Source organism: Anabrus simplex, chromosome 12 (assembly GCF_040414725.1).
Source record: "Anabrus simplex isolate iqAnaSimp1 chromosome 12, ASM4041472v1, whole genome shotgun sequence".
Lineage (NCBI taxonomy): Eukaryota > Metazoa > Arthropoda > Insecta > Orthoptera > Tettigoniidae > Anabrus > Anabrus simplex.
Genome location: NC_090276.1, coordinates 7,769,549 through 7,795,537, shown reverse-complemented (window position 1 = coordinate 7,795,537; position 25,989 = coordinate 7,769,549). Strand labels below are relative to the sequence as shown.

The window sequence follows — 25,989 nt, the reverse complement described above, 5'->3', positions numbered from 1 at the left end:
ACCTACTTGGCACTAGGCCGCTTATGCAAGGGCTAATCCCATACTAAAGAGGTGACTTATATAAGAAAACGATTTACATTACATTAGAAGGGAAGAAACGGTTGTGAAAATAAGTTCACCTCAAAACAATATGAGTGGGAGCTCGAGAGGGTTAAGCACTCTCTATCCCAATTTGTAGTTTAAAAGGATAGAATTGATACCAAGTGTCTTTACATTTTAGAGGAAAGTTACATGGTAAAAGGCTTCGGACCTGCCCCGAGAGTTAAACTGCTGAGCTAGCAAGAAAAGAAATTATTAAAAGGCCATTACCTGGTGGTTGAACTGCTGCCCGAAGAAAGAGGCGCTTCCCGCCCCCTGCTACGTAATTTACACAATGATAGATGTTACTGAAGTGGCGCAGAGACCCGAAAATCAGCAGTTTATATACCCTCGTGGAAAGTTCGAGGCGTTTCGTGAATGATAACACCCTCCCACAATCATTTTATTGGATAATGGCAAAAACTACTACACTAGACGAAGAAGAAACACCTTATTGGTGGAAAATTAATTACAGAAATTCCTTATTGGTCAAATTCAAAACTGGCGGAAAGAAAGGGTTAATATTGCCAACTTAAACAATGACTGAAAGAAATTTAACAAAGAACGAACTTATGAACCCAAAATTTCTCCCCAAACAAAGTTCTTTCACTTCGCACTAGGGTGCATAATTGTAGTCCTTTAGTAGTGTCATCTAGAAAAGAATGTCCACACTTCTTACTACAGGTAAAACAAAAATACCTCGAAAATGACACAGTTCAGAAAACTTCAAAATTTACAAGTAGGGGCATCTTCTGAGAAACTTGAGAATTAACACTGTAGTTAAAGTTCAGGCTTCCTCCAGTAGAGGAGTTTCAACGGGCGCAATGTTTGAATTAGCGGCGTGGAGGTGTACCGCCCGGTACAATTATTATTATTATTATTATTATTATTATTATTATTATTATTATTATTATTATTATTATTATTAAACAACGTGCTAGCCTTGCGTATGGACCCTGTTGGATCGCGCATTATATTTATGATTCGCCCTCTTAACAGACCATACTGCTTTCATTCTTTCACTGTGTGCCTGTTTTCTTTCCTCTGACCACTTAGCCCCGATCGTTTAGGGGCTTCATTCTCTGGTTTTACTACCCATCTATTTATCTTGTGACGGTAAATATTCTTCTGATGTTTCTATCTGGGCCTTTTCCACATCATTTCTAACATCTTGTACCCATGGTACGTTCTTTAGTTTTTCAGTATATGTCAAAATCTTGTGGGTTAGCCTTGAACGTGTCCATAGAATTTCAGTCTTCGTTTCCTGACGTCTGCGGCAAGGTTGGACAGTCTTTCCGTAGCTTTGCGTGATTTGAGTCTATACACTTCTTTTTTCTCTGGGCCCAGAATTTTCCTCAAGATGTTTTTCAGATCACTTTTATTATTAAGTACCAAGATTTCACTTGCATACAGCACTTCAGGTTTAATCACCGTATTAGAATGTTTGATTTTTGTATGTATGGACATGCATTTCTTTTTGTAGATGTCATGGGTTCTCCAATATGCTCTTTTGAGTTTTTGTAATCGGACTTTCTCTGCTTCCTTTTCCAACCTTGTTGGTTCTAGGATCTCACCCAGATGTTTAAAGTATGGAACTCGTTTGATCTGCCCATATTTTCTTTGTAAAGCTTGAATGTCGAATTTAATGAAAATACACTTTGTCTTCTCGAATGAGATTTGTAGATTATTTTACTGTATTTGGCATTCGACAAGTAGTCATGCAGCCAGCAAAAGCATCATGAGCAAATACATAAAGTGCATACCATTTATAAAAGAACACAATATCTGAAAATACGAGAATCAGATGAAATATCTCAACACAAAAGAAATACAGCGCATTTCATTCACTTCACGGCACACGCAAAAGAACCTTCTGCGATAAATGTCTCATTCAGTTCTTCAGATCAGTCATAGGTAAAAACTGGATAACTGTAGGTACATGTTGGTATCAGATCTTCGTCGTAAGCATATTACAGTGGCAGGAAAAGGGACATGAATAAGGGCCAGTTTTTCATATAGAACACGTTGTACATGTCGATATTTACTGCAACCGAGAATGACGTGGTTAAGATCGACAATTTCCTCTTGTCTTCGTCGCACATAGGAGAATCCACTTCTCTAATGAGATGCAGATGATTTGGGTAGCAGCCATGACCCATGGACGTACGATGGCGCCTACTAAAAAGACGTAATTTGACAAACCAGGGTCTTGTTGGAATGTGAGGCTGATGATCAGCGTAGTGTCGTCCTTTAATATCCTGCGTTATGTTCCAGTTATTCGACCAGTCATTGTGAGATTCGATGCTCAGTATGAAGTCTGTATATGGAATCGCCATGGCGTTACAGATTCCATTTAAGATGCTCTGCATTGCTCGTTATTTATTTATTTTTTGCAAGTTGATCAGCTATTTCATTATGCTCTATGCCAGCGTATCCTTTCAGCCAAAGCAAACGTATGTCGATAACGGTGATTTTTGCTCTGTATACCATTTGAAAATGTCAAAAAGGTAGTAATTACATTTTACGGTTCATTGAGGGTGCTGAAGTCGCTGTAGAACACTTTGGGCATCTGCAAGAATTAATAATCATTGTGTATGCTGGGGAAGTCTATAGATGATTGCAGTACGAACAGCGAGCAGCTGTGCTGTAAATATGGACGTCTCCTGGGGTAGCCTGGAAATAAATGGTGTACGGCTTTTAGTGCCGAGAGTGTCCGAAGACATATTCGGCTCGCCAGCTGCAGGTCTTTTGATTTGACGCCCGTAGGATGAAATGATGATGACGACGACACATACACCCAACCCCCGTACCAGTGAAATTAACGAATGATGGTTAAAATTCCCGATCCTGCTGGGAATCGAACCCGGGACCCAGGTGACCAAAGGCCAGCACAATAACCATTTAGCCATGGAGCCGGACGAGGTAGCGTGGAGCTGGACTACTGTGTATGCTCCTGCTCCTCAGTTAGCTTTGAGGTGCCATTGTGTTCTCGTACACTGCTATAAATAACAGTTATCGGGTCCCATGTCCGACTCGTTGGCTGAATGGTCAGCGTACTAGCCTTCGGTTCAGAGGGTCCTGGGTTCGATTTCCGGCCGGGTCGGGGGTTTTAACCTTTATTGGTTAATTCCAATGGCCCGTGGGCTGGGTGTTTGTGCTGTCCCCAACATCCCTGCAACTCACACACCATACCTAACACTATCCTCCACCACAATAACACGCAGTTACCTACACACGGTAGATGCAGCCCACCCTCATCGGAGGGTCTGCCTTACAAGGGCTGCACTCGGCTAGACATAGCCACACGAAATTAATTATTATTATTATCGGGTTCCATGCACCCATGTATGTCTTACGTGTAATGTGTCGTGTGTGGTAGTTAAGGGTTAAGATGGATGAGTGGAGTTACAAGAAATAATAGAATTTTAAAAATGATTACTTCAGAGGATCAGTGAAATTGGGATCCATAGGAAAAAAAGGTTCAAGAAAACAGGCTAAGATAGTATGAGCATACGCAGAGAAGAGGGGAGAACTACGTGAGGAAGAGAGTTGGAAATCTGGATAATTAAGTGTCAAGGAGGAGAGGACGACCTGAAATGAGATGAAGAGAAAAGGTACAATAATGATACCATACAATCACTACTGATCTGCATTTAGGGCAGTCGCCCAGGTGACAGATTCCCTCTCGTTTTCATAGCCTTTTCTTAAATGATTGCAAAGAAATTGGAAATTTATTGAACATCTCGCTTGGTAAGTTATTCCAATCCCTAACTCCCCTTCCTATAGACGAATATTTGCCCCAATTTGTCCTCTTGAATTCCAACTTTATCTTCATATTGTGATCATTCCTACTTAAGACACCACTCAAACTTATTCGTCCATGCCATATCTCCACTGACAGCTCGGAACATACCACTTACTCGAGCATCTCGTCTCCTTTCTACCATGTCTTCCCGGTCCAAACTTTGCAACATTTTTGCAACGCTACTCTTTTGTCGGAAATCACCCAGAACAAATCGAGCTGCTTTTCTTTGGATTTTTTCCAGTTCTTGAATCAAGTAATCCTGGTGAGGGTCCCATAAACTGCAACCACACTGTAGATGGGGTCTTACCTGAGACTTATATGTCCTCTCCTTTACATCCTTACTACAACCGCTAAACACCTCCATAACCATGTGCAGAGATCTGTACCCTTTATATACGTAAAATCTCATTTATGATATTACCCCAATGAAGATCTTTCCTTATATTAACACCTAGGTACCTTACTTACAATGATTCCCACAAGGAAATTTAACCCCATCAACACAGTATTTAGAACTGAAAGGACTTTTCCTATTTGTGAAACACACAACCTGACTTTTAACCCCGTTTATCATCATACCATTGCCTACTGTCCGTCTCACAACATTATCGAGGTCATCCGGCTCCATGGCTAAATGGTTAGAGTGTTGGCCTTTGGTCACAGGGGTCCCGGGTTCGATTCCCGGCAGGGTCTGGAATTTTAACTATCATTGGTTAATTTCCCTGGCACGGGGGCTGGGTGTATGTGTTGTCATCAACATCATTTTCATCCTCATCACGACGCGCAGGTCGCCTACGGGAGTCAAATCAAAAGACCTGCACCTGGCGAGCCAAACTCTTCCTGGAATTTCCCGGCACTAAAAGCCATACGCCATTTCATTTCATGGAGGTCACGTTGCAGTTGCTCACAATCTTGTAACTTATTTATTACTCTATACAGAATAACAACATCCACAAAAATCCTTATCTCTGATTCCTCTTCGTTACTCATATCATTCATATATATACGAAAACATAAAGGTCCAAGTTCCCCTCTTAATTATTACAGGTTCAGATGAAGCTTTGCCTACTCTAATTTTCTGAGATCTAGAAATATAGCAACCCATTCAGTCACTCTTTTGTCTAGGTCATTTGCACTCATTTTTTCCAATAGTCTCCCATGATCCACCCTATCAAATCTCTTAAGACAGGTCAATCGCGATTTGACCTCATGAATCCAAGATATCTTGCTGGAATCCTACAAGTAGAGCTTCAGTCGAATAACCTTTCCTAAACTCGAGCTGCCTTCTATCGAACCAGTTATTAATTTCGCAAACATTTCTCAGGGCCCCGTGGTCGCTAACACTCGCTCCCAAGTTGAGAACCTCTTGGATCTCGTTAAGTCCCCTCTTGCGACAGGCAGGGGATACCGCCCCCACCCACAGGGGGTCATGTGGGACACAATTCGCACCCGCGACTATTGGCAGAAGCGGTGGAATTGAACCCTCGGCCACAAAACAATGACGTCCCGAATCGTGCGGGGTGCCCCCTCTCTGCGATGTGGGAGAGAGTGGGAGTGGGGGAGGGAGAGAGAGAGAGAGTGGCCAGCCGGCCGTCAGTTGAGTGCCTGCCGGTGAGCAGAGTAGCGGGTCATGTGAATGTCGTGTGCCTGTGCTTCTTGTCATGTGTCGTCTGACCTGAACACAACCACACAACATGATCATCTTCATCTTGCTGGCGGCATTGGCGTCTACGAGCGTCGCTTCCACCGACCTGCAAGAGGTCTGTACATACATTTCCTTCAATTAGCCAGTGTCATTAAACTGTTTCACTATTTATGTCCTGTAATGTCTTCATTTTCTCCTCTTTATCATCTGTACCGTGAGGACGTTAGCCTCATGCTTCATAGGTGGCTTTGGATGAAGGTAGCGAGCTTACATAGTCCGTGATCATCAACAATGGTCCGCTTATTAATATTAGATTCCCGCGTTCTCAAACTACGTTAAACATTTTGCAATACAAACCTCTCATTGGGAATTCCAAACTCATCAGTTAGCACACGGAAAAAAATGTCATAATGTTTAGGATCGATGCTTTCACAGCCCGTAATGTAGGCATGATAAATACCTTCTAGGCTTTCGGCACATCAAGAAAAACGAGGCGCAATTCTTTACGTTTCGCAGAGAACTTGGCTCAGCGTCTTCGGAAGAAAATTTCGTCTGTTCGATAAACAAACCTTGTTTTCTGCACATGGCAAAAAACCCAAAATCTATTTTTGACTTACAGACCCCTTCATAAGCAACAGTGGGAGGTCTGTTTTCCATAAAACTGTTGTAACTCCAACTGTAATTACCGAAATTATAATACAAATTATCATTATTAATAATAATAATGGCTTTTGGGTCCCGCTGACTACTCTTACGGTTTTCGGAGACGCTGAGGTGCCAGAATTTTGTCCCGCAGGAGTTCTTTTACGTGCCAGTAAATCTACAGACACGAGGCTGACGTATTTCAGCACCTTCAAATAACACCGAACTGAGCCAGGATCGAACCTGCCAAGTTGGAGTCAGAAGGCTAGCGTCTCAATCGTGTGAGCCACTCAGCCCGGCATTTATTATTATTATTTTTATTATTATTATTATTATTATTATTATTATTATTATTATTATTATTATTATTATTATTATTATTATTATTATATTCGTTTACGGCCATTTGAGGCCACATTAAGCAACAGTCACACATTACTGGAAGCCTCTCATGCTGTCGATCACTGATCTGTACTTTGTTCGGTTTAGGATGTCTTCCCGATTTTATCCAGACTGCTCAAGATCTTTTCTTACCTCCCTGAAACATTTGTCGGAACTTTCGGTTTGCTATCAAGTGTTTTAAAAATCAGTTTTGTCAGCCTCTTCTCGTCCGTTCTAAACAACAGTTTAGAAAAACACTTTGCATGCCATTCGCGTATCACTGCTGTATCCAGAGTTACACTGGTTATACCTAATAATATTGAAGCACTGTGTTTGTGTGATGATAGATAACGTCTTTATTCGTGGTGGAGTTAGGCCTCAAGTCCCTCTCTTAAACTTAACCACAACTTAAAATTGCTAATAGCAAAAATGTAGATACTGGTAGTGATAACAGAAATACTTTATAGAATGACAGGTTTAAGCTGTTGTTTGTGAAAAAGTTCCTGAATCCCAAGCGTTTATTTTACAGCAGCGTTGTGGACATAAATGGTTATTTTATGAAGAAATACAGATTTTAAGTTACGACACTTTTGTATTCAAGGTACGAATTGTCTGACTGTACGTCAGATGAAAATAATTAACTCGGAAAACAAAAGGAATGTCATGGATTGCAGTCGAATAACGTCAGGTGATAGTGGAAAAGATTAGAAAGTGATGTTGTAAAATAATATTATTACTTGGATCGTAGAATAACCAACAAAGGCAGAATTAGACTCGTATAAGCAAGGAAGGTCTTTAAAATATTGTATATAGTTTGTTCCCATCAATGTGTATTAGAATGGAACATAGACAATAACTAGTGTATAAATAACGAGAAAAGAAGTTGTTGAAATATGGTGTTACAGAAGGAGATGAGATGGGTGGATCGAATCATAAACAAAGAGATTCCAAATCGAACTGATGAAAGAGAACGATTTGATGAAATTTTGACCAGAAGAAGATCGATATTGACAGGACACATCTTTGGACACTCGAGAAACGTTCATTTAGTTATTGAGGGAAATACAAGATTGGGTTGCATGGAGAGCTACGTCAAACCAGTCTGTGGACAATATTGTCTTGTTTGGCCAAGTGATCACACCGCTGCCAGAACATTTACTATTTGATTTCAATTTCATCTGTGCATTGTTACTGTGAACGCTTACTTTTACAGTCCAAGATCATGTTCAAGGTTTCTTAATTCCTCCTGCATATTGATTTCAACGCTGTCAATTGTTTTATAGACCTACTGTCCGACTCGTTGGCTGAACGGTCAGCGTACTGGCACTCGGTTCAGAGGGTCCCGGGTTCGATTCCCGGCCGGATCGGGGATTTTAACCTTAATTGGTTAATTCCAATGGCACGGGGGCTGGCTGTATGCGTTGTCTTCATCATCATTTCATCCTCATCACGACGCGCAGGTCACCTACGGGTGCACCTGGCGAGCCGAACCCGTCCTGGGATATCCCGGCACTAAAAGCCATACGACATTTCATTTTATCGACCTACTGAAGATTAATATTTGCACTTTCCTTGGCGATAATCTCGTTGTAGCCATGGGAACGGTTTACCCCAGGATCACGTGCAAAGCCGCCTGAGTTCCCGAGAAATGCTTCGTTATTATGGCTTACAGCCATTGTTTGAAACGTGAAACTATCTAACGGGATACTACAGACATATAGTTACTGATTCCAATATTATTAAGCATTGTTAAGTAATATGGTTGTTAACTTAATGTTTGAAATACATATGTCTTTGTCAGCGTAAAGAACCTGTAGCATTGTTCATGACACCACTTAAACCAACGCCTAAAATCCAGATAATGATTTCCTTTCGCTATACAGTACTCCTAATTATTCTCCTAGTTGCTTATCGCCGCCGACTCTTTCTTCTTTAGAAGAATAAGATTAGTTATTTACTTCTTACAGGGACTTCAATCCAGTTAGTGACATGTCGTTGAGCCCGTGTCGTCTCAAAATTCACGAGTCTCAAAACTCACGAATTCCAGGAAGAGGATTAGTAAGAACAGGTCTCTCTACCTGGGCCAGTTTCAGAACTCACGAACAGGGCCAGTTCTTCTTTGAATGGATAAATGTCCACCCTATTAGTGATGGGATAATGGAATACTTTTAATAATCGAATAACTTCCATCCCATTATTTAAATAATCGAATGAATAATCAATTTAAATAATCGAATGCGTTTCAAATATCATTTAGTTATATCGCACACAATGACCGGATACTTCATGATTTTTTTTTTTTTTTTTTTTTACTGGGGGAGTTGGCCAAGCGGTTAGGGGCGCGCAGCTGTGAACTCTCATCCGGGAGATAGTGTGTTCGAACCCCACTGGCGGCAACCCTGAAGATGGTTTTCCGTGGTTTTCCATTTTCACAACAGGTAAATGCTGGGACTGTACCTTAATTTAGGCCACGGCCGCTTCCTTCCCATTCCCAGGCCTTTCCTGTCCTGTCATCGCTATAAGACCCATTTGTGTCGGTAAAGCAAAAAAAAAAAAGCATTCGGTTTGAGTGACAATGTATTGAAATAAGCGAATAGATGAACTCTTACGAAAAATAGAAATAGGTATACGCCTTTTTTTCCCAAATGAATCTCAAAGTGTTGAAACTAAATGAGGTGAATGTGTTATGTGTGTGTGGCTAGGTAGTTCGCTACATTCTGTGTCAGGTTGAATCTTTAATATCTGTAAATAAAATTCCTTATTGAAGTAAATGCCGCCTTCTGGCCGCATAATGCATACATTGTTAGCATGCTGACCTTCGGTGCAAGACGTCCAGGGGGTCCAGGGTTCGATTTACGATCGGGTCGAAGACTAACTTTCATTAGTTAATTCCTATGGCTCGGGGACTGGGTGTTCGTGCCGCCTTCAGCGTTAGACTTCGTCTTAGGTAGGGCCTCATCCTCACAGACGTGCAGGTCACCTGAACGGCATCAACTCTAAAGACCTGCAGCAGACCTCTCCATCGTCGCCATAAGACCTATCTGTGTCGGCGCGACGTAAAGCCACTAACAAAAAAAACCTCTCCGGAGGCCACACGACATTATTATAAATTTATGTGAAAGGTTACAAATGCATTATATTAGCTTGAAGACAACAGCATGTCGGTCTCTTTCATTCACCATTATTTTTCCCCTGTGGCCGAATAACATCCACAGCATGCCCTGCCTGTCGTAAGGGAAACCCCGGTCACCGCCCACCTCATCCCTCCTGCTGTCCGGAGTCGTGAGTTTTGAGCCTATGTGTGACTGGTCCCGTGGAAAGCGAACTGAGTATCGAAAAGATACCTTCGTTTTCTGCCGCTTTTACCATACCGATGGCTTCGCGGGTGCGTATTGCGTCAAAAACACACATGGTCCACTTTCACGAGCGGATGCCATTCCTAATGCCAATTCTATGTTGATGTATTCATATTTTCGTATTTCTATAGTGGTTGGTACTGTGGTGAGTTGCCTGTGATTGAAGGCCTAACCCTAACATTCAGTCCCCGAGTTATGCGAATTAACCAGATACGGCTACAATGTCCTATCCGGCCGGGAAATTTTGTCCTGCAAGTTGCTTTACGTCGCACCGACATAGACAGGTCTTATGGCGACGGTGGGACAGAAAAGGGCTAGGAGTGGGAAGGAAACGGCCCCAGCATTTGCCTGGTGTGAAAATGGGAAAGCACAGTAGGGTTCGAGCCCACTATTTCCAGAATGCAAACTTACAGCTGCGACTCATCAGGACTACTTGGTACGACATCATCATCATCATCATCATCATCATAGGTTGTTTTACCATCCGGCAGATCCAATCATGGCTGTGACGTCCATACCTCTCGATCTTGTCCCCTTTTCTTCACTTCTGCATAATCTTCCTTTTTTTTCTAATGCTGTCTAATAACTGTTATCGTCTCCTTCCCCTTCCCCTTCCTCGTTTTCCTTTTTATCACCCCTTCCATTGCTACTTGTAGTAAAGTAGATTATGCCCTATCCAATTTTTCTTCCCTTTTTGATTACGGTCAGCATGCTCCTCACGTCTCATTTGATGTTCTATCTTCCCAGCTTACTCCGCTTCAATTCTTCTCCAATCCACATCTCAAAAGCCTCTATTCTTCTCTGTTCTTCCTTCCTTAATGTCCATGTTTCAGCGCCGTATAGAGCTTACTCCATACGTAACTCCTTGCAAGTCTCTTATTCAGATCTTTCTCTAGCGGGCCACAAAACAGTTTTTTCTTCTTGTTGAAGCTTTCCTTGGCCAAAGCAATTCGAGCTTTTACGTCAGTTATAGAATGAAGGTCTCAGTCACAATACTTCAAGATACTTAAAGATATTCACCTGTTCAATAATTTCTCCCCCTATCTTGATTGTCGCTTTTTTAGCTTTACCTCCAACTATAATGAAAGAAATAAATTCAAAGGAAAGCAGCTCGATTTGTTCTGGGTGATTTCCGACAAAGAATTAGTGTTACTAAAATGTTGCAAACACTGAGCTAACAAGACTTGAGAGTAAGGAGACGAGGAGCTCGACTAAGTGGTATGTTCGGAGCTGTCAGTGGAGAGTTGCGTGGAATGACGTAAGTAAACGAATACGCTTGTGTGGTGGTGATTATTGTTTTAAAAGGAAGTACTTGACAACCATCCTAACACTAACCAGAGAGAAAAAGTGGGAAGGATCCGACATTTCGAAAATTGAAGGTATCGGCCAAAGAATGACAAGGGCCACGAAGGGCGTGAAAATCAAAGACTGCCTAGGCCTCGAGGCTCTAATACCGTTGGGGTCGGAAAGGAAAAAGAGTTGACAAATGAAGGTCTGACAGGATTGATGAAAGTGAGGAGTAAGTGGAAGCAATGCCAGGACTCAGCTTAGGGTCCCGTGATCGCCAACCGACGCTCCCAAGCTCAGAACCCCTGGGCCCCTTTTAGTCGCCCCTTACGACAGGCCAGACATACCATGGGTGTTATTCTACCGCCTTCCACCCACAGGGGGAGAATAAGCTTGAGCGGAGATTTTAAAAGTAGGAAAGGTCATAATATGAGGATAAAGTTCTATTTCAAGAGAACAAAGGGCGAGGAATAAGGGACTGGGATAAATTATCATGAGAAATGTCCGATAAATGTCCATGTTCTTTGAAAATGTTTAAGAAGAAGCTAGGTAAACAACTGATAGGAATCGAACACGGGACGGTTTGAACCGAAGCCCGCTACGCCGACCATTCAGCCAAGGATTTGGCGCTCGGAAAAATGCCTCACTGTACTTCATTTCTTGCTAAAATGTTGATTGACTACACCGTGTAAGATGTAGGTCAGTTGAGCGTCTTAAATCTAAAGTTATCTACCGAAACATTCCCTGTAACTATGTTGTTGTTTGAGTCATCAGTCCATAGACTTGTTTGATGCAGCTCTGCATGCCAGCCTGTCATGTGCTAACCTTCTTATTTCTACATAACTACTACATCCTACATCTGCTCTAATTTTCTTGTCATATTCATATCTTGATCTACCCCTACTGTTCTTACCACCTACACTTCCTTCAAAAACCAACTCCGGCTCCATGGCTAAATGGTTAGCGTGCTGGCCTTTGGTCACAGGGAGCCCGGGTCCGATTCCTGTCAGGGTCGGGAATTTTAACCATCATTGGTTAATTTCGCTGGCACGGGGGCTGGGTGTATGTGTTGTCTTCATCATTTCATCCTCATCACGACGCGCAGGTCGCCTACGGGAGTCATATCAAAAGAACTTCACCTGGCGAGCCGGACAAGTCCTCGGACACTCGCGGCACTAAACGCCATACGTCATTTCATGTTAGTGATTTGATCTACCCACCTCACCTTCAGCTTTCTTCTGTAACAGATTCTCTTTCTTTCTGAGCTAGTTATCGTCCATATTTCACTTCCATACAATGCCACGCTCCATGTGAAAGTCTTCAGAAACATCTTTCTAATCCCTATATCAATGTTTGAAGTGAGCAAATTTCTTCTCTTAAGAAAGGCCTTGTGCTAGTCTGCATTTTACGTCCTCCTTACTTCTGCCATCATTTCCAAGTAGCAATGTTCACCTACTGCCTATTCTATATAAACATTGAAATTGAAAGGGGACGAACGGCAGCTTTGCCTCACTCCTTTCTGGATTGCTGCCTTTTTTTAAAAAAGCCCTCGATTCCTATCAGTGCAGACTGATTTGTATACAGATTGTGGATAATTTCTCGTTTTCGGTGTCGGATCCCGATCACGTTCAGAATCTTCCCTGTAAATTATATTATTTGATGAAGTTTCTCCTCGTAAGATTCTTGAACTTGGTATTCATCCTTCGACATTCCTCTTTATTGCCGTGAGACCACAAATTGCCTGCTTCGCAAGTGGCTTGGGATGATGCATGCTGAGCACTCAGCCCAAATGCTGGTTGGAACCTAATCATCAGTTGTCATACTAGGGACATGAGGAATGAGGAGTTTCCCGTTGCTTTCATCACCGAGCCAGAAGTCACAATTACATATCAGTCAGCCAAGCCCACTGAAATGCACGCAGCTTTGGATAGTGATACCATTAAATCTTCATTTATATTTGAGGCGTTGCGAGTAGTAAGAGTGACCCCAACGAAATCATGTTCTGAGGAAGATGGAATTGATAAAATTTCAACCTTTTGAACTAAAATAAACTACAATCATCTTATTTCCTTTTTATATAAACAATTTGAATCCGTTGTTGCTTGTTGTTCAAAGGAGCCTAACATCTAAAGCCATCGGCCCAAATGTTTATTCAAACAAATATACAATTGTATCTTTTTCTGTATTCTACGTCGTTTAATATTGTCATAGACCGGAATGAACAACACATGGTTTCTCCAACCAAATCTTCTTTTATTACAAATATTTAGTCACTTATTCGTCATCACTAGATCCGGAAGTTAGGCACAATTGCCTTTTTTTTTTATCTGGGTGGATATATCTAAGTATCGCACAGAGACAAACATGTTTCCGTACATTTGGGAACGGTAGCACCAGTTATTATTTTGCCTTTTTTGTTGTTGTTGCCTATTCTAGCTTCCGTAGCCTATTTGAAGTTTAATGCCCTCTTTTACCTTTTTAAGTTGTTACGGATATTTTCTGCTGTTATCTATGTATTACATACATACATACATACATTATCATTATAGACTGTTATGCCTTTCAGCGTTCAGTCTGCAAGCCTCTGAGAATTTACTAAACGTCGCCACAATCCTCGATTTGCAACTAGTGTTTTGGCCTAGTTTAGTTCTATACCTCTTATCTTTAAATCGTTAGAAACAGAGTCTAACCATCGTCGTCTTGGTCTCCCTCTACTTTTCTTACCCTCCATAACAGAGTCCATTATTCTCCTAGGTAACCTATCCTCCTCCATTCGCCTCACATGACCCCACCACCGAAGCCGGTTTATGCGTACAGCTTCATCCATCGAGTTCATTCCTAAATTAGCCTTTATCTCCTCATTCCGAGTACCCTCCTGCCATTGATCCCACCGGTTTGTACCAGCAATCATTCTCGCTACTTTCATGTCTGTTACTTCCAACTTATGAATAAGATATCCTGAGTCCACCCAGCTTTCGCTCCCGTGAAGCAAAGTTGGTCTGAAAACAGACCGATGTAAAGATAGTTTCGTCTGGGAGCTGACTTCCTTCTTACAGAATACTGCTGATCGCAACTGCGAGCTCACTGCATTAGCTTTACTACACCTTGATTCAATCTCACTTACTATATTACCATCCTGGGAGAAAACACAGCCTAAATACTTGAAATTATCGACCTGTTCTAGCTTTGTATCACCAATCTGGCATTCAATTCTGTTGAATTTCTTACCTACTGACATCAATTTAGTCTTCGAGAGGCTAATTTTCATGCCATACTCATTGCACCTATTTTCAAGTTCCAAGATATTAGACTGCAGGCTTTCGGCACAGTCTGCCATTAAGACCAAGTCGTCAGCATAGGCCAGACTGCTTACTACATTTCCACCTAACTGAATCCCTCCCTGCCATTTTATACCTTTCAGCTGATGATCCATATAAACTACGAACAGCAAAGGTGAAAGATTACAGCCTTGTCTAACTCCTGTAAGTACCCTGAACCAAGAACTCATTCTACCATCAATTCTCACTGAAGCCCAATTGTCAACATGAATGCCTTTGATTGATTTTAATAATCTACCTTTAATTCCGTAGTCCCCCAGTATGGCGAACATCTTTTCCCTCGGTACCCTGTCATATGCTTTCTCTAGTAAAAGGGAAATAAAAATATGCAGTTCCAATGTAGACTACTGTATTAACAACAAAGAAAACCTTCATTCTAACTTAATAGATAAAAAAATAACACATAAACGATATTTTCATATCACACAAATCTCTATTGAAAAGTCCACAAGCCACCCTCGGAGGCCCGGTTCTGCCACGAAATTTGAAAAGTGGTACGAAGGCTGGAACGGGGTCCACTCAGCCTCGGGAGGTCAACTGAGTAGAGGGGGTTTCCCACCTCAGCCATCCACGAAGTGGTTTTCCCTGGTTTCCCATTCTCACTCCAGGCAAATCCCGCAATGGTACCTAAGCTTCAGGCCACGGCCGCTTCCTTTCCTCTTCCTTGTCTACCCTTTCCGATCTTCCCATCCCACCACAAGGCCCCTGTTTAGCATAGCAGGTGAGACCGCCTGGGCGAGGTACTGGTCCTCCTCCCCAGTTTTATACCCCGCGACCCAAAATCTTACGCTCCAGGACACTGCCCTTGAGGCGGTATAGGTGGGATCCCTCGCTGAATCCGAGGGAAAAACCACCCCTGGAGGGCAAACAGATTAAGAAAGAAAGAAATAATAAATACGAGGTCTCACAATTCTTGAGCCGTACCAGTCTCTTGCGGATACACTTCTTTTTCTTTCGACTTATCTGAACTTTTATTTTCCCCTGGATGCAGTCAACTCTTGCATGTCGTAAGAGGCTGCTAATAGGCGAACAACCAAAGAATCTGTACTCTCTCGTCTTCTAAAACATGTCCACGAGTCTATGCTTTTAATGTACTCCCGTCCCGCGGTGTAGGGGTAGCATGCCTGCCTCTAACCGGGAGGCCCCGGGTTCGATTCTTGGCCATGTCAGAGATTTTTACCTGAATATAAGGGATCGTTCCACGCCTACGTGATTACAATTGAGGAGCTATCTGACTGTGAGATAGCGGACCCGGTCTAGGAAGCCAAGAATAACGGCCGAGAGGATTCGTCGTGCTGACCACAAGACACCTTGTAATCTACAGGCCTTCGGACGGAGCAGCGGTCGCTTGGTAGGCCACGGCACCTCGGCGTTGTTGCGCCATAGTGTTTCGTTTGGAGCAAAGGCACTCGCGTGATTATTTTTGTCCCGTGTTCAGTTCCGCCTGTGTGTTCGTAGCGCCTCAATTGTTTCGGCACCGGGCGCGCAGCTGTGAGCTTGCAGCCGGGAGATTCACTGTCGGCAGCCCTGGAGATGATTTTCCGTGGTTTCCCATTCTCACTCCAGGCAAATGTGGGGCTGTACCTTAAATGAAGCCACAGCCACTTCCTTCCCACTCCTGAGCCTTTACCATCCCATGAGACCCATCTGTGTCGGTGTGACGTAAAGTAAATAGTTAAAAAGGTATCTGTAGCGTTATGATCATGACGTTCAAAGCCTCCTGAAAATCCACAGCCTGTTTCCAGTCATTCGACAGGGTCAGAAATGGAATGAATGATGCCCCCATCTAGCGGGGAGGATAGGAACTGTGCCGGCTGCCGAAGCCTGTCGCACTCCTCTGGGTCAATGATTCATGACTGACAGATGAAATGAAATGATATTTGAGAGTGTTGCTGGAATGAAAGATGACAGGGATAACCGGAGTATCCGGAGAAAAACCTGCCCCACCTCCGCTTTGTCCAGCACAAATCTCACATGGAGTGACCGAGATTTGAACCACGGAATCCACCGATGGGAGGCCGCCGCGCTACCACCTGAGTCACGGAGGCTCTTCACAGCCTCATTTATTCTTTATTTATTTATTGAATGATAAACATAACAGGCTTTCGCCCGATTACGATGTTCACAATATACAGTACAGTACAATTAATAATTACACTACTAAACATTAACTGAAAAAAATCAAGACAATACAAAGAATACAATGAACTACCCAAATAAGAGAAAGTTGGTGATACAATAAAATATACAGTTACTATAATAATTATTTTACAATGGTACCTGTCACAAAGGAAGACATTCAGTTATCCAGTTAAATTATACAAGGAGTATGAAATAAACATGACACATTATGCCAAATAATATTCTAAAAAGAGAAATTGTTTAATTTATAGGTCTTTTAAAAACTGTGGACTCAAATAGAAGAACATACATTCTTCTTCTTCTTTTTTCTTTTCTATTTGCTTTACGCCGCACCGACACAGATAGGTCTTATGGCGACGATGGGATAGGAAAGGCCTAGGAGTTGCAAGGGAGCGGCCGTGGCCTTAATTATGGTACAGCCCCGGCATTTGCCTGGTGTGAAAATGGGAAACCACGGAAAACCATCTTCAAGGCTGCCGACAGTGGGACTCGAGCCCACTATCTCCCGATTACTGGATACTGGCCGCACTTAAGCGACTGCAGCTATCGAGCTCGGTCATTCTTCACTCTAATGACCTGAATATACGATTTCGTTGTTATTAATGTTGTTATGTACTAGACGTATAAATCTGTCTACAGAAATATTATTTTCAGTTACCAGCGTAGAGAGGCTGATTATTTTATTGTTCTGTCCTTTCAACGACAATCAATTCAACCAACAACTTTCCATTGACGTAAGAATAAGGTGGTCGTATTTTAAAAGCCAGGAAGGGAACACACCTATCAGAACAGAAACTCGTCTCGCAACAAGATTTCACTGCATGAAGATTTCTCGGAGAAAAACACTCATTTATACTGTAATGAGATGGTGTGTGTTTGTTCTGGACAGGCTTGAGAACTACTGGGCGGATTGAGCTGAAATTTCGTAAGGTTATAGGTTGAAATCCCGAGTCAGACATGGGATACTTTTGATTTTAATATATTTCACCGTTTCGAAATAGTGGGATATTTTACAGGGGATGTCACAAATTTAGGCATTTATTACCCTACATCACATCAAATTATGGGTAAATGGTTGGCTCTATCGAAGAATGAAGTGCACGTCTGGCCTTGAAACCCTTTTTAAGGCAATCAGTTTTTCTTAATTTAAAAAAAAATATGATTTTTGGGATCGGAGGCGATGTATAAGTGGATTGGGAACGGTTTTTTAATGGATTACTTGTTAGTTTTACTAAAAACAATACAAAACAATTGCAATTACAGAGTATTATTTTATTTGCAATACGCGAAAATCCACAGCCTGTTTCCGGTCATTCGACCGGGTCAGGAATGGAATGAATGATGCCCCCATCTAGCGGGGAGGATAGGAACTGTGCCGGCTGCCGAAGGCCTGTTGCACTCCTTTGGGGAAGTGCTTAATGACTGACAAAATGAAAGGAAATTATATTGGAGAGTGTTGCTGGAATGAAATATGACAGGGAAAACCAAAGTACCCGGAGAAAAACCTGTCCCGTTTCCGCTTTGTCCAGCACAAATCTCACATGGAGTGACTGTTTATTTGCAATACAACGAGATTAAAATCAGAACTTTCATTGTTTGAGTACTAAAAACGTCCGCCTCTGTGGTGCAGTGGTTAGGGTGATGAGCTGCCTCCCCCGAAGGCCTCGGTTCGATTCCCGGCTCTGCCACGAAATTTTTGTAAAGTGGTACGAGGGCTGGAACAGGGGTCCACTCAGCCGCGGGAGGTCATCTGAGTGGAGGAGTGTTCGATTCCGACCTCAGCCATCCTCGAAGTGATTTACCACTTCTCCTCCAAGCAAATGCCGGAATGGTACCTAACTTAAGGCGACGGCCACTTCCTTCCCTGTCCCTTCCACAAGACCCCTCTTCAGCATAGCAGGTGAGGTGGCCTGGGCGAGGTACTGGTCCTCCTTCCCAGTTGTATCCCCCACGCGTATAAAGTGTCATGTTCTAGGACACTGCCCTTGAGGCGGTACAGGTGGGATCCCTCGCTGAGTTCGAGGGGGAAAACCAACCCTGGAGGGTAAACGGATTAAGAAAGAAAGAAAGAAGAACCACTGCAAAAAGAGCGCGGCCTCAAACTTTGAGGAGACAAGACTTGATCGCCTTACAGTAATTTCCATGCTACAATAAGCACATCGCCTGTTATTACCTCTCACCTACAATCATCAGCCAGAACATTACGGCCACCTACCTAAAAGCCGGTATGTCCACTTTTGGCACGGATAACAGCGACGACGCGTCTTGGCATGGAAGCAGGGAGGCCTTGGTAGGTCGCTGGATGGAGTTGGCACCACATATGCACACATAAGTCACCTAATTGCCGTAAATTCCCTGGAGGGGGGCGATGAACTCTGACGCCATGTTCAGTCACATCTCAGATATGTTCGATAGGGTTAAGATCTGGCGAGTTGGGGGGCCAGCACATCAATTGCAACTCGCTACTGTGTTCCTCGAATCACTCCATCACACTGCTGGGCGTGTGACATGGCGCATTATTTTGTTGAAAAATGCCGTTGGGAAACACGATCGTCATGAAGGGGTGTACGTGGTCTGCAACCATTGTACGATACTTTTCGGCCGTAATGCTGCTTTGCACGAGCTTCACTGGACCCATGGATGCCCACGTGAATGTTCCCCAGAGCATGATTTTGGCGCCGCCAGCTTGTCTCCATCCCGCAGTACAGGTGTCAAGGAGCTGGATGGATTCGCACCCTCCCATCGGCATGATGAAGAAGGTATCGGGACTCATCACAGCATGCAACGCTCTGCCACTGCGCCAACGTGCAGTGACGATGATCACGTGTCCATGTCAGTCGTAGTTGCCGATGTCGTGGTCTGATGATAGTTCCGTCACAGTTCGCCACCTGTCCTGTTTTACCGGTCTGCCCAGCCTACGACGTCCGACATCTGTAATGAGGGTTGGCCGCCCAACCCCTCGACGTTTGGACTTGGTTTCACCTTGGTTTTGCCACTTGTTGAAGACACTCACCACAGCACTCCTCGAAAACCCGACAAGTCGTGCAGTTTCGGAAATGCTCGTGCCGAGCCCCCGGGCCATCACAATCTGCCCTCGGTCAAACTCAGATCGCGCGCATTCCCCATTCTACACACGGACAGCACCATCACTGATACTACATGCACCGTGCGTGTGTCTGACCAGCAGTCATTCCTCGTCAGGTGACGCTCCTGTCGCCTAAACGGGTTTATATCGGTAGTAGGTAGGTGGCCATAATGTTCTGGCTGATCAGTGTACATACAGTACATTGTTAAACTTAATTTGAGCGCGAAAGACGAAAATACTGCGGAAATGAAATGTGCGAATATGTTCCGCAATTAGTGTAGCGGTATTATTACGGCAAATATCCTCTAAGCTGTTCAAATCCCATTTCAGAAATACATCAAGGTTGATTCACCATTTAGTGCCTTCAATCAATCAATCAATCAATCAATCAATCAATCAATCAATCAATCAATCAATCAATCAATCAATCAATCAATCAATCAATCAATCAATCAATCAATCAATCAATCAATCAATCATCTGAATTTAGGTGACAGATTCCCTATTCGTTGCACACCTAGCTTTTCCTTAAATATTTTCAACAAACGTGGAAATATATTCAACATTTCCAACCCCATACTCCTCGTCCTACAAATGACTATCTGCCTCAATCTGTCCTCTTAAATTCCAACTTTATCTTTATGGTACTTTTAGCTCCACTCAAGCCTATTCTTCTACTAATGTCATTCCACGCCAACTCACCACGTACAGGTCGAAACATACTACTTAACAAGGAGAGGCCAGACCCTGCGGCCAACCGATCTCAGCGAACTTCAATGTACCTGTGGGGGACACTCAACAGTAACTCGTGTATATAGGTTTAAGTCAATACGCGTCCGCCTCTGTGGTGTAGTGGTTAGTTTGATTAGCTGCCACCCCCAGAGGGTCGGGTTCAATTCCTGGCTCTGCCACGAAATATCAAAATGGTACGAGGGTTGAAACGGGGTCCTCTCAGTCTCGGGATGTAAATTCAATAGAGGTGGGTTCGATTCCCACCTCAGCCATCCTCGAAGTGGTTTTCCGTTGTTTCCCACTTCTCATCCAGGAAAATTTCGGGATGGTACCTAACTTAAGGCGACGACCGCTTCCTTCCTTCTTCCTTGCATATCCTTTGCAATCTTCCCATCCCTCGCAAGGCCCGTATTCAGCATAGCAGGTGAGGTCGCCTGGGCGAGGTACTGGTCATCTCCCCAATTTTATCCCCCGACCCAGAGTCGGGAACTCCAGGACACTGCCCCTGAGGCGGTAGAGGTGGGATTCCTCGCTGAGTCCGAGGGAAAAACCGACCCTGAAGGGTAAACCGATAAAGAAGAAGATGAAGAAGAAGAAGAGGGTCAATACGCTTTCATTTTTGAAAAACATTAGATCAAAGGTTATAACGCAGGATGCGCTTCGGACGAAGTGGAGGTGATAGAACACTAAAAGGCGAACAAATTCTTAAGTCCGCAACCTAATAATTTCACAAAAATTGGTGAATCCCCGATTACAATGCAACGCATATTATATACTTGGAGAGTTACATCATCACAGTCAGGCGGAGTAGAGGCCTAGTGGTCGCAGTACTTGTGTGTGAACCACGAAGACATGAGTTCAAGTCTCGTCGCTGCTATATTTCTTGTACAAAATAAATTAATATTTGAAAGAACGTGAATGTAAAATGGGGAACAAAAATATTACTGTCCGTCTCTGTGGTGTAGTAGTTACCGTGGTAAGGTGCCACCCCCAGAGGCCCGAGTTCGATTCCCGACTCTGCCACGAAATTTGGAAAGTGGTACAAGGGCTAGAACGGGGTTCACTCAGCCTTGGAAGGCCCACCTCAGCCATCCTCGAAGTGGTTTTCTGTGGTTTCCCACTCCTCTTCCAGTCAAATGCCGGGATGGTACCTAACTTAAGGACACGGCCACTTCCTTCCCTCGTCCTTGTCTATCCCTTCCAATCTTCCCATCCCCCCACAATACGTCTATTCAGCATAACAGGTGAGGCCACCTGGGCGAAGTACTGGCCCTGCTCCCTAATTGTATCCTCTGACCGAAAGTCACACGCTCCAGGACACTGCCCTCGAGGAGGTAGAGGTAGGATCCCTCGCTGAGTCCGAGTAAAAAATCAAACCTGGAGGGTAAACGGATTACGAAAGAAATTTTCTACCAGAAATTAATATAGGCCTAAACGTTCTTATAGTTACTGCTGGATCCCTTTTTCTCTCTCTCTACCTCTATCTGTATATTAGTTTGAGGTAGAGAGAGAAGTTCACTCACTGCAGTCTGCCTAATACTACTTCTTTCTTTGTTAGTCTTAGTAAATCGTGTTCACATGTCATACCATCCCTGTCCTAGATTCCAGAGCACATTATATGGGCCTACACTTCAGAGACGAAGAAGTCTGAATACCGCTGATAAAGAATGTACGCGAGAACTTTAAATTATGTTTAGTAAAATAATCGACGGCTACGATAGACTAAAAAGGAACTTGATGTGTTTGCAAGTCCCATTCCAGATCTGCTGCTCGCATTAGTGAATGTGTGAAATATATCCGTCTGCAGTCTGTTAAATACCACTGGACAGTTACTGCGTGATGATCAGTGATATTTCTCGCAATGGAAAACGCATATCGTAACCATCACCATAAACATAGTTGTTCATAAAGAACCACTTCTTCACGCTAATAATAAAATAAAATAACTCTTAATTTTCCCATTTGTGACGCCATCTAGATTCTGTTTGACGCAGAACAGCGAGAGATTTTGTTGAAGACAGCTGTGTTTCTGTTCTACATCACTTGACTGAATACTGCTATTTTATATATATTTATTTGTTTGTTTGCGCTGATTGCACGCGCATTGCAGTGTTTCTCCACGAATCTGTTTAACTTAAGCCAGACAGACAGACAGATAGTAGACCAGACAATATTAAATAAACTATATATTTTACACCTTTAAAGATACCTATTATTTATACTTCACAATGTGAAAAATGCTAGAAACGGTTTTCCGCAGATATACTCGCCCTGATCTCGTTAAATAAAATTTTAAGTTTTTGAACAACTCCCTTGATAAATTACTCCTATTCCTAGCTCTTCTTCCTGTAAAATAATTAATAGTGCCTTTGCTGGCGGGACCTAGTGTTTACACTGCACTATGTCTTCTGGTATGTGCTAGAGCAATTTTGTTACTTTCATTGATCTGTCTCTGTCTTATCCTTGGCTTTGACAATATGAAAGTGACTGAGGTATGAGCGATGCTAGTAATGCCATTCCTTATGCAGCCAGTCGCTGCTATGAATGATGTAAAACTATTGCTCATAGGTAGGTTGGTGCATGCATTTCAGTGGGCTTGGCAAACTGATATGTAATAGCAACTTCTGGCTCAGTGAGGAAAGCAACGGGAATCTACCTCACTCCTCATTTCTCTAGTACGCCTCTTCAGTGATGCCTAGGCCATCTATGACAGCTGATGGCGGAACTGTTGAAGATCCAACCAGCCTTCGAGCTGATGACTGAACATACATACATACATACATACATACAATAATAATAATAATAATAATAATAATAATAATAATAATAATAATAATAATAATAATATATTCGCCGATTTTGAGTTCCCAGGTAATTCCATTGATGGGTATGAAGGTGATATTCAAAACAAACAGAAACCACAACGATTGCACTGCTTCCCTCGCACACGCTGTCCCGTAGCCAAGTTAACATTACGAAGAGACTGTTGTTCCACACGTTAGTTCACAGTAGTTCACGAGAAGTGAACCTTGAAGTAAACTTAACCTAATATTTTGCAACGAGCTGAAATTCGAGTGTATGTTACAGTTCCGTGAAGTGTGTGACTTGAAACATATACAGTAGAGACAATACGAGACACTCAGCGAGATATCGAGGGACAGCTATTAGAGCACTCTCTAGCGGGTAGACCTGAGAACTACTGATTCTGTCATAAGAGCACGTGAATTTGTGTGTGAAGTTTTTGGTCTTATTTATGCGTTTTCAGTGAGTTGACATAATTAAATAGTAGCGTATGTCATTCCTTGATATCTCCTCCCAACATGAGGGGAAAGGTATGTGCTGTGTTTGGCTGCAGTAACTATGAAGTAGAGAAAAATGCGCGGTCGTTCTTCAGGTTCCCTCGTGACAAGAACATGTAAGTAATATTGTGTTTGCATATATATTCTTCCAATGACAAAGAGATTTTTATAGTACTTCATAATCTTCTGACCTGCTCGACCCATATTTTAACTGGCTTAAAGTATAATACACATATTTTATTGTATAGTGCAGCAGTTAACCTTCAATACCGATGTGTTGTTGTAGGTGTGATCTGTGGGTTTTGAAATGTCACAGAAGTGATTTGGATAAGGTGTACAAGAAAGAAGGGACGTTACGCTTATATAAGAATTATAAGCTCTGTTCAGATCATTTGCAGGCCAGCGACTTTAAAAATCCTGGACTATACAGCCAAGGGTATGTTACATTTTTACTCTAATTGTACGTAAATATTCCTCAAAGCGTCACTATCGACAACATTTTCATACTTTTCTCTCTTTTATCCCTCTTCTCAGATTAAAGTAGGGATTTTATAGATTTTCTTTCTGTTAGTAGGCTTCATGTTATGAGGAAAATTGTCCAGCTTTTAAATGTTAATTCATTGCAACATGTGTGTAAGGAATGAGCCGATATTTTTATTGACAAGTGTCTTAATGTGATGATACAATGTTTTTTAAATGAGAAGAAAGACAAATCTAACCGTGAAAGTTCAGGCAGGAATGCTAAAGCAAAAAAAGTAATGCATAAATGAAAGATCAAGCCATTTCACAGCAGTCCATTTCACATCTTGTTTGTATGTCTAATTTCAGTCTTTAAATAATAACCTTTTAAAAAAATCTTCATTCATTTATCCAGAATTGCTTTAGCAACTTCGAAGTTGATATCTCAATAACACTTTCTTTCCAGACGTAATTTATTTATCCATTTTCGTACATGCATTTCCATTGATATTTGAATTTAGCGCGACTTTTCAGGTCAAGTCACTAGGAGCGCCACCGTCGAATTGTCTCCCATGTTTAACAAGGCTAAATCCGTAAGTGTCGCGTATTGTCTCTACTGTATTTGCTTGAAACGAGGTGATAATTTCTTATTTAAAAAAAATCATGTAAGGTTAGAAGTATTTGACTTGTGAACCGGACTTTTAGTTCAGGTTAAATAAAAAAATAATAGAGTTGTCATTGATTCAACAAGGATGGATACCCGATTTGGCGATATGAATCAGAACGAACGAGGAGCGAGTTGCGGCTATCATCTCTCGATTCAGCTTTCGATTCACAAACGAGTCGATTCATTTCGTTCACTGAATCATGATTCAATCGTTCAGTGCAATGATTCGTTCATTATGAATCACTCGTTCAGAATCTCCCTATCTCTAGCTCACGATGTCGGAGCAAATTACAAAATTTCTTGCTCGTGAAGGAGTTACAGGGGCGGAAATTTGCCAGAGATTGTCTGCACAGTTCGGTGATGAAACATTGTCAAAGACGCGTATGTTTGCCTAGCATAAAAAGTTCAAGGGAAGGACGAGAACGTGTGGAAAATCGCCGTCCTCGGACCAGCACTACAAACATTTGTGGGGGCATAAAGACATTATTGACAACGATCGAAGGGCACGAGCGACGCAAAATCAATGCTGCTTACTAATGCGAGCTGTTGAACAATGCGAGGGTTGCATATCGCCGCAAAAGGCAAGTCCAACCGAATTGACAGGTCATCATCCTTCACGACAATGCGCGGCCCCATACTGCAGTTTTAACAGTATCCAAGCTACAGGAAATGGACTGGACTACACTTCATCATCCTCCTTATAACCCGGACGTATCGCCCTGGGATTTTTATTTGTTCGGACCGCTTAAAGAAGCTCCAGGAGGGCAACGTTTTGAACATGACGAGAGTGTGGAAGTTTTCGCGCGCAACTGGCTGGTGACACGACCCTGTCCTTTTTAGGATGAGGGCATCAAGAAGCTGCCCATACGCTGGGACAAACGCATTTCCAAAGCAGGAAAGTATGTGGAAAAATACATTGTAATTGCCGTGTGTTTTCCAATAAATCAATTTAAATAAAGAAAAATCCTGATTATATTTGATCACCTCTCGTATCTGCTATATCTTGTTGGAATCCTACAAGTTGAGCTTAAACCCGAATTGCCTTCTATCAAACCAGTTAGTAATTTCGGAAA

General features: G+C 42.6%; 1 protein-coding gene across 10 annotated transcripts in view; it reads left to right on the top strand.

The window, feature by feature from the left end:
• Positions 1-5,494: 5,494 nt before the first annotated feature.
• magu (SPARC related modular calcium binding-like protein magu) overlaps positions 5,495-25,989 on the top strand; it is a 417,174-nt gene continuing 396,679 nt past the window's right edge. For all 10 annotated transcript variants that reach the window (XM_067156492.2, XM_067156500.2, XM_067156498.2 and 7 more), the window contains exon 1: positions 5,495-5,643. In XM_067156492.2, the coding sequence (XP_067012593.2) occupies positions 5,578-5,643 (66 nt within the window). In that variant the 5' untranslated portion in view covers positions 5,495-5,577. The remainder of the gene's footprint in view (positions 5,644-25,989) is intronic.